Genomic DNA, 8,577 nt, shown 5'->3' with positions numbered 1-8,577 from the left:
GTGTCAGCTCTTTCATTGCCTGCTATGCCTTTGTGGCTTGGGGTCCAATTTATAGTGACATTATCAAAGTCTTCATTGGTAGCCAGGTTGTATATCGCTAAAATAATGTGGTTATGGGTTTTTCCCTTCATCAGCAATTGGCAGGCAATGAGGCTGTCTGTGAAGATAACAATTTTGTCATATTTCAACTCCTTCGCTATTTCCAGTGCTCTTAGAATCGCCAGCGATTCTCCAAACGAGGAGGAAGCTTGGAAGGGCAGTTTGTGTGCATGCTCTGTATTGTTCGAGTGATTATATATAGCTATGCCAGTGGAGGAATCGCCCACTGATGCGTCTGTGAAAAAAATTTTAAAATTATCACGTTTATAATCATGTACTAAGGAGTTGTAAATGGACCTAATCCTTTCGCTTGATATGTTGGATTTTTTGTCTGGAAGGGTTTTCATTACTATATTTAAGTTATTGTGCAGAATCGTGCTACAGACTACATTGAGGCCGTCAAAGACATGTTTGAATTCGTTTAAGACAAGGCTATAGCTGGAGTTTGCTCTAGGGCAGTCGTATAAAAATGATTTGAATGTTACGTCAGAGATGAGATTGCTCATAATTTCTTTGGCCGTAAGCCATTTGGCCCGTTCACATGGCGGCAGCTCATTGGCCAGAGCATAAATTAGGGGTACTGGAGTTGATGGAGTTAAACCCAGAGCTCTACGTAGGAAGCTGTTCTGGAAGGTTTGGATCTTTTTGTCGGCTGTTTTCGCACAGTTTGCCATGGATGATCTACAGTACTCTATTTTGCTTCTCACGATGGCTTTGTAGTAGTTCAAAGCTACCCTGGGATGGAGACCCGCTTTAACAGAGGTAAGACATTTGAAAAGGTAGGAGTTATTTTGTGATTTATTGAATGTGACTTTATAGTGCTCGCTCACAGCCAAGGATGCACTAATATTCCTTCTTAGAAAGTTTAGATTTTGCACCTGTTGCAGTGACTGATTTTGGCACGTTATGCTGAAGGTCTTTTTGCTACCTCTGCAGATATTAAGGAACTTGGTCTTTTCGGGGTTGAAGGAGAGATTTAAGTTGTTACATAGCAGGTGAAAACTATTTATCTTGTGTTGAAGGTTCATGGCTGCCTGATCAGGGTCACGATGAAATGACAAAAGGATAAAATCGTCAGCAAATTGATACAATGTGGTCATGCTGTCTTCTATAGAATGTAATCCCTTGGTGTAGAGATTAAATAAAAGGGGGGAGAGACAACTGCCCTGTGGTGGGCCATTGCAGATCTCCTCCGCCTCTGATCCCAACTGCAGCCTTCTCAGCGCCAAAAAGTTGGTGATCCACTCCACATATGTACGGTGAATCCCCTCCTCAATCAACGTCGTTCTAAGCTTCGAAACTTTCACACAATTGTATGCGTTGCAGATGTCTGTTGAACAGATCAGGACTTTGTACCCTCGACTCTTGTGGCAGGCAATTTCATGCAGTAGATAGTTGACGCATACTGTTGCTGACCTCTTTTCTCCGTATGCGAAAGAGTGCCTGGGAAGTGCAGCCCTTTCTTCCAGCTGGTTTCCTATCCTCTTCTTAATGACACTGTTGATGCATTTCATGAACACCGGAAGGAGAGCAATGGGACGAAAGTTTTTGATGTCCTTAAGATCCTTGTCCTTTTTGGGTATGGGTACAATGTTAATGCTGCGCCATCTCTCAGGTATTTGGTTAGTGAGGAATACGTCGTTCAAGGCAGTCCTAATGTTACCTATGGCTTGGTCAGGTAGAGCTTTCAGCATGTTGTAAGTTATATGGTCTGAACCCCCTGCAGAGTTACCTTTTTTTGAGTGAATGGCTGTATGAAGTTCATCAAACGTTATGGCCAAACTGTTAGCTATTACTATCTCCTTGTTGAGAGGCATCACCTGATCTTAGTTGGATACCTGAGACTTGAGGAAGTGGAGGTAGTTGCGGTTGTTCTCATTAGACCATGCATATTTGCTGTTGTTTCTGAAGTCACCCCTTAGGGCCTTCACAAACCTCCAGGCTTCTTTTGTGGACGGATTGTCATTCAACTCCTCAATTTTTCGTTCAAAGCTTCTTTTTTTGCCTCTTTAACCTGATCTTTCCACTTCTCCTCAATATCGATGTATGCTTGAAAGTTTTCGGGGGTGGGGTGGGTCCTACACTTCTTATGAGCTATCTTCTTGAATCTAAACAGTTTCGCTAGTGAGTCATTCCACCATACCTTGGGTGTTCTATTTTTGGAGATCGTATAGGTAGCAGCCCTGACCTCTTCCTCAAGCTTGTGGTGAATATCATTGATGTCAGGTTCTACATTGATTTGTTGACGGCTTTCTATAAGTTTGTACTTAGCTAGGAATTTGACTTCTGTGACCTGAATTGCAGTGGATTCTATAATTATGGGTACGTGGTGGCTGCCACCAATCGTAACTGGATCAGTTTTCCATGTTAAGGGCATGCTGCAGTTAGTGAATGAGAGATCGAGTACTGAGCCATTTGTGGCCATTACATTGCTTTTGAAGGTGTGCGAGCCATCATTTTGAGCAAAAAAGCTGAAGTTGGAAATAATTTTGTGTAAGTTGTTACCACGACAAGAGGTAACATGGTCACCCCATGCCCTAGCTCTGGCATTGAAGTCTCCCAGAATCAAGACATTTTCAAATTTTTCAAGGAAAGTAAGAAGCCTAAACACTTCATCTTTGAACGGCTCTATGAGAATGGTCTGAGGAAAATATACTGCACATATGATAAGGTTTGGCTCCAGATTCTTAGTTTGTACTATAAGTATATCACTGTCGGATGAATAAAGCAGTCTTTGAAATTTAATTCTTTTATTAAGGATTATGGCCACCCCGCCATATCCATCGTCCCTATTTTTTTCTATTATATTAAAATTAGTTATATTCCTATGTGCTAGTTCGCTAGAGGTGAAAATTTCACTTAAACAAGCAATGTCAAAATTGTAGTTATTTAGATAAAATTCGATTGTATTAATATTAGCCTTCAATGACTGGCAATTGTATTGCAATACTTTCATTGGGTTATGATTAGGGGGGTGGCGGGGGGCCGCCACTAATTGCCTCTAAGTCTTCTCGAATTTTTATTGAGTCACACTTCTGCTTGAGCTTGGAGATTTCCTTAAGTGAGCCGCTCAACCGCTCATCTGCACATATTGTTTGGAGGATTTTGAACATATCTGTTACTAACCTTTCAAGCTCAGATACCTTCCCCTTAAGGTATTCGGGCTTGTCAAGTACAGACGATGTCTCAGCTCTTGTCTTCCGTTCTACCCTTCTTTGGGGTGATTTGGACGCATTGGAGACCTCCTGCCTGCCTCTGCGTGCTACAACATTAAATTTCCCCTTGGTCAATCTTCTGTTAATGTTCACATCCCTATCTTGAGTGGTCTCTTCCTCATCAACTAGTTTGGGGAAGTCTACATCCTCAGTTGCTAATAAATCAAACCGATTTTCCCTGTTGTCGAAATATGTTTTTATAGTCTCACGTCGAGACATCTTTTTGACAGCCCTAACATAATTGATGTTTTGTTCCCTTTCCCAGGTAGCGCATTTTGATTTGTCGGACGAGATGTGGTCGACACCTCCACACAGTATGCACTTTTTATTACACGAACTTTCTTCGCATTGGTCAAGTCCACATTTAGTGCACCTTTTTTTAGATTTGCACGCGAACTGTGTGTGGCCAAGCCTTCCACAGTTTAAGCACTGCTTTAAGGGGGGAATGAAGAAGTCGACATTAAGTTTAGTGTAGTCAAGTATTATGTACTTGGGCAATTCCTTGCCCGAGAATCCTACTTTAATAGTTGTGGTGGGAGTAAACACACCTTTTTCACTGTCTCTACGTGTGAAGCGTGTGGAGACCGCATTGGCCATAATTTCGTCGTCATTGTAAAAAGTGGGAATGCCTCTTACCACGCCGTACGTTTCAAGAGCCGACCTCGGAACAAACGCCCTAAGCCCTAGATCGCTTAGCTTGGTACTTAATAGAAAATTATTAGCTGCAGCGCAGTTTTTAAAAGTCACCTTATACAAACTTTTCCCTATCGCGCGGATAAACTCTATATCTTTGAAACGTAGGTGTTTAATTTTGTTAAATAGAGTAAGTCCATTGGTAACTCTAGTGTTAATTATGTCATTGCATTGCGAGGTATCTACCAAAACCAAGTAAACTCCCGAGAAATCTGCCGGGTACATTGTCATAGTTGTAAGAGGTTCATTACATTTACTTTTTGCCGTCACTGTACTGACGCTGAAATCGCCACCAGTCATGATTAGCGGTTCTTGAGTGCCCGTTGCACTGCCGTTAGCTGCGTCGACGTTGACGTCAACCGCCATGTCACTGCCACACATGTTCTTAAATATAACCTCACTACTTTTTCCGTCAGCTTTTTCATTACCTTCACTGCCCAAACCAAAATCACTTTTAATTTTTTCAATATCCTGCTTCTTTAAAAGTTTATCAATTTTTTCATGATTGTCCCTCTTGAGCCTCTTGCCTCTGGCAAGATTGGCACTAGAGAGAGCCTCGAAATCTTCGGCCGATGACGCCCTCGACAGTGATGTCGACGACGCCATAGCGGCTTTCAATTTTTTTGCTGCCGTCTTAGGCAGGCTTCCGGCTTAAGAGACCACTATCCACGAAACAAAAAGATTTTCACAGCTTCAAAAAAGGCAAAATCACTTACCCAAAGATTTATCTCCAAATAGTGGTGCTTAGTTGATACGAAAGTGAAAATTCCACTACACGCCAAAAGCGGAGCACAAAATGGCGGTGAAAAATCAATCTAGCTACACTAAGTAGCACACAAGAATATAAAACTAGATTGCTATGTTATACTGCACACACAAGTGCACGAGCGCCAAATCAAAGTCACAGTTTATAATTTTGCGCAGAACACGTCCAGACACACCCGAGGTTTAATCGCGAATGGCGGTGACGTTATCTTGGTGCAATTGTTGATTGTGAGTATACGAAAAAACCAAATAACAATTTTAATATTTGTGCGTTTATATTTCTGCGTGGTTTTAAACAATTATTGAGACATTACAAAGCAAAGTGAAGTGTGCAGTGGCAAAGTGTAATAGTGAAAACAAAACGGAAGCGTGCGATATAAGTTTTTTTTTTCGTTTCCTGCGGACGCAAACCTGGCGAAAAAGTGGAAACAGTTCTGCCGGCGAGGAGATGCCGAGCTTTGTGCTATGTGCTATGTGTGTGAGCTATGGGCTTCTACATGGAACTATGTTGGCCTTTCCTTGGTGAATTGTAGTAGGTATATTTCCATGGTGAATGTAGACAGTTGCTGGTTTAGTTTTCTGGCAATGGCAAACATACAAAAGCAGTTTCTACAGTAAATAGATACATGAACTTCACTACCTACTTATTTTTGTTAGTACCTGATTCTTTTTAGTGCTGGTATGAGGTAATGCACCAGTGGATAAGGTCGCCAGGCGCTAATTCAAGCGGCATCTTACCGCGCTGTTACGTACCTAATACGAAGCAGTGCCCAAATTATTATACATTTAAAAGTTCAGCTTAAATTATGTTTTACTGACATAGAATATTTTCTTCCAAAAAAGTATACATCCTCTCGGAAATGGTACAAAAGTCATCAAATAAAAGCTGTGGAGTCAACAGCTGTGGAGTTTATGGTGGTTGGCTACCGTCCACAAATATAAATATGCACTCTGCATGGCTTTTTAAAATGTCAAGTCCAAAAATTCACTTTGCTGCACACTTTGCAAACACTGTTAATAAATCCATTTTTTCATGTGCTAAAAATCGTCATTATCTAAAGGGCTACATATCCAAAATTATTGGTACGTCTTCCTAATTAATCAATCTTTGTATATTTATTGATTCCTGCAAAATTGGGCCATGTAATATTAAAATTAACACATTTTTCTGCATTGTTTACATATTTTTATATGCGTTTTGGCATTTCTCTCTCGCAATTGCACCAAGATGACGTCACGCAAAAATTACGCTCAAAAATCCTCTCTCATTGGCGCAATCTTGTATTCTATCATTCTTGGTTATCCATGATGCGATTGTTGTACGAATGGATGCTTGCTTATATATCTCCTCATTTTACAGGTTTCTTGAGCGACTCGATATTTTGTTGTTATAGCATAATATTTGTTTTGACGTGATTGCTTTATTAAATATTTTGTTTTTTTTTCGCATAATATTCTTTTTGACTGTCGGGCGCTGTGGTGTAGTGGTAAGCAGTGCGCGCTTCCACTCCGCAACGCCTGGGTTCAAACCCTGGTCAAAGCAACATCGCAAAAAATATAGAAAAAAGGTTTTTTCTTAACAGCGGTCGTCCCTCGGCAGGCAATGGCAAACCTCCGAGTGTATTTCTGCCATGAAAAACAGCTTCTCATAAAAATACAATCGCCGTTCGGAGTCGGCGTAAAACTGTAGGTCCCTCTGTTTTGTGTGACAACATCAAGGCGCACGCCACAAATCGGAGGAGAAGCTCGGCCAAACACTAACATATGTGTAAGCGCCAATCTATTATTATTATTATTATTCTTTTTGACTAATTCATTAAATTGGCTGTAAAAATGGAATCTGCAGAAGCTGTTCCCAAAAATGCTTTGAAAAGCGGACTTAAATGTGCCGTTAAAAGCTGTGGAAAATCAAAGCGCCATCACGAAGGTTTGAGGATGTTCAAATTTCCACCCTGTGATTCTATCATGGGCCAAGTTTGTAATATAAATGTAGAGGATTATTCCAATTCGCTCTATATTTGTGGAAATCATTTCATAGTTTACCACATGGGAAAGAAAAAATTTAAATCTGCAGCTGTTCGAATATATCAATTGGAAGAAATCGAGGATGATTACGATTTTGTAGAAACAGAATGCTCTTCAAAAAGACGTCGCTTTCAGAACTACGAAGCTGTACGCAATAGTTGCGAAAAATACGCAAAATCTCTTAATTTTTACAGAAAAAAGTATTTTAACTTACTTAAAAAATTTAAGACCCTAAAAAAGCAATTTAAGAAAGTTAGATATTGCAAATTACCTGAAAAAATTGATTCTTTGGAAAACATCAGCAAGGAGTCAAAAATTTTTTGTAAGCTCCTTTTACGTAATGGTCCTAAGCAATATAGTAAAGAATAAAAAGAATTAACCCAAAATATTTTTTATGTCTCCCAATCAACTTATGCTTTTTTAAGAAATAAATTGCACTTTAATTTACCGCACATTGCTTCTGTTAACCGATAAGCTCCCGTAAAATTCCTTCAACCAGGCTTTTTGAACAATTCATTTGAAAGCATCAAACAAAACCCTGGTTGATGGGTTTGCGCAAAATGGTTTTGAAAGAGCCAAGGAAATCGGTAAGCAGCTATGTGTGTTTATGCTGGAATCAAAACATGAATTGGTCTTTGGTTTTCAACTATTTTGTTTCGAAAAATGGTCTTTCTGGCGATTTACTGAAAAAAATTATTCTTAAAAATTTAACGATAGCATCGGCATTGCGGTTAAAGTATTGAATTGTGATCAGGGGTCGTCGAATCGGAAATGTTTCTCGGAGTTAGACGCTGCTTTAGAAAACCTGTTCTTTACACATGACAACGTGAAAATTTTTTGTATGTACGATTTTCCACACTTGGTGAAGTCACTTCGCAATGGTTGGCTAAAGTGCGATCTTTCAACACCGGACGGAGTAGTCAGCTTCAAAGTTATTAAAGAGCTATGGGAGATGGAGCTTAATATAGGAATAAAAATGTGTCGAAAATTTACAAGGCAGCACATTTTCCCAAATTCTTTCGAAAAAATGAAAGTAAAGCTAGGTTTTAAGCGGAGCACTGAAGAACAGGCCTTATCTACCGCAAACTTCATAGAAAAAGTTAACAAAATTTTTGATTGCCTAAATAGTGGATCACTTAATTAAAAAAATCCGTATAAATCTGCACTACAGTTAAATAATTTACCGCACAAAGTTTTTTTAGCATATCTAAACGAATCTAAATTTACTGATGTTAAGAAAAAATTATATTTTCTTGATGGAATGAAATTAACATTGAACGCTCTTCTACAGTTGGTTGAAGAAATATTAGCAAAGGAATCAGATATGTTTTTTTTTGATGACAAGAACATTAAATCAAGGTAAGTTTGAAAATTATTTCGCAATTTTGCGACAAAAGGGGGGAAACAATATTAATCCGTCAGTACCCGAAATTAATATTCTATTAGATAAGTTGATGGCAGCCAAAATTGTCCAAGCAAGTTCTAATAGCAACTGTGAAGAAATAAGAGATTCCACTTTCGAACTGCTTCTGAATATTATACCAGAAGAATCATTTATGGAAGAAGGCTGTAATGAAAACATCTTAAGTAATGCAGACAATGATAATGAAGATCTTGTGTTTGAAAATTGCATTGTAAGGGACGACTTTGAGTCCTGTCCAAATGTAAGCATAGACTTACCTTCGTTGAGATATTTTATTGGATATATTGCCTTTAAAATGTTACCCAAAATTAACTGCACCATTTGCACTGCGGAATTAAGAAAGGAAAGTGATATATT

At 39.2% G+C, this 8,577-nt stretch overlaps 2 protein-coding genes across 2 annotated transcripts in view; one reads left to right on the top strand and one right to left on the bottom strand.

Moving 5' to 3' along the window:
• LOC118740371 overlaps window positions 1–388 on the bottom strand; it is a 979-nt gene extending 591 nt beyond the window's left edge. The window contains exon 1 of the mRNA XM_036471870.1: window positions 29–388. Coding sequence (XP_036327763.1) covers window positions 29–131 — 103 coding nt within the window. The 5' untranslated portion in view covers window positions 132–388. The remainder of the gene's footprint in view (window positions 1–28) is intronic.
• LOC118740370 (protein split ends-like) overlaps window positions 1–8,577 on the top strand; it is a 348,066-nt gene that overhangs the window by 327,553 nt on the left and 11,936 nt on the right. The gene's annotated exons all lie outside the window — the stretch shown is intronic.

Source organism: Rhagoletis pomonella, unplaced genomic scaffold, assembly GCF_013731165.1.
Source record: "Rhagoletis pomonella isolate Grant_MI unplaced genomic scaffold, Rhpom_1.0 Rhpom_scaffold_00006, whole genome shotgun sequence".
Classification (NCBI taxonomy): Eukaryota; Metazoa; Arthropoda; class Insecta; order Diptera; family Tephritidae; genus Rhagoletis; species Rhagoletis pomonella.
Note: the sequence above shows the minus strand (reverse complement) of the source record. Positions and strands in the feature narration are given on the sequence as shown.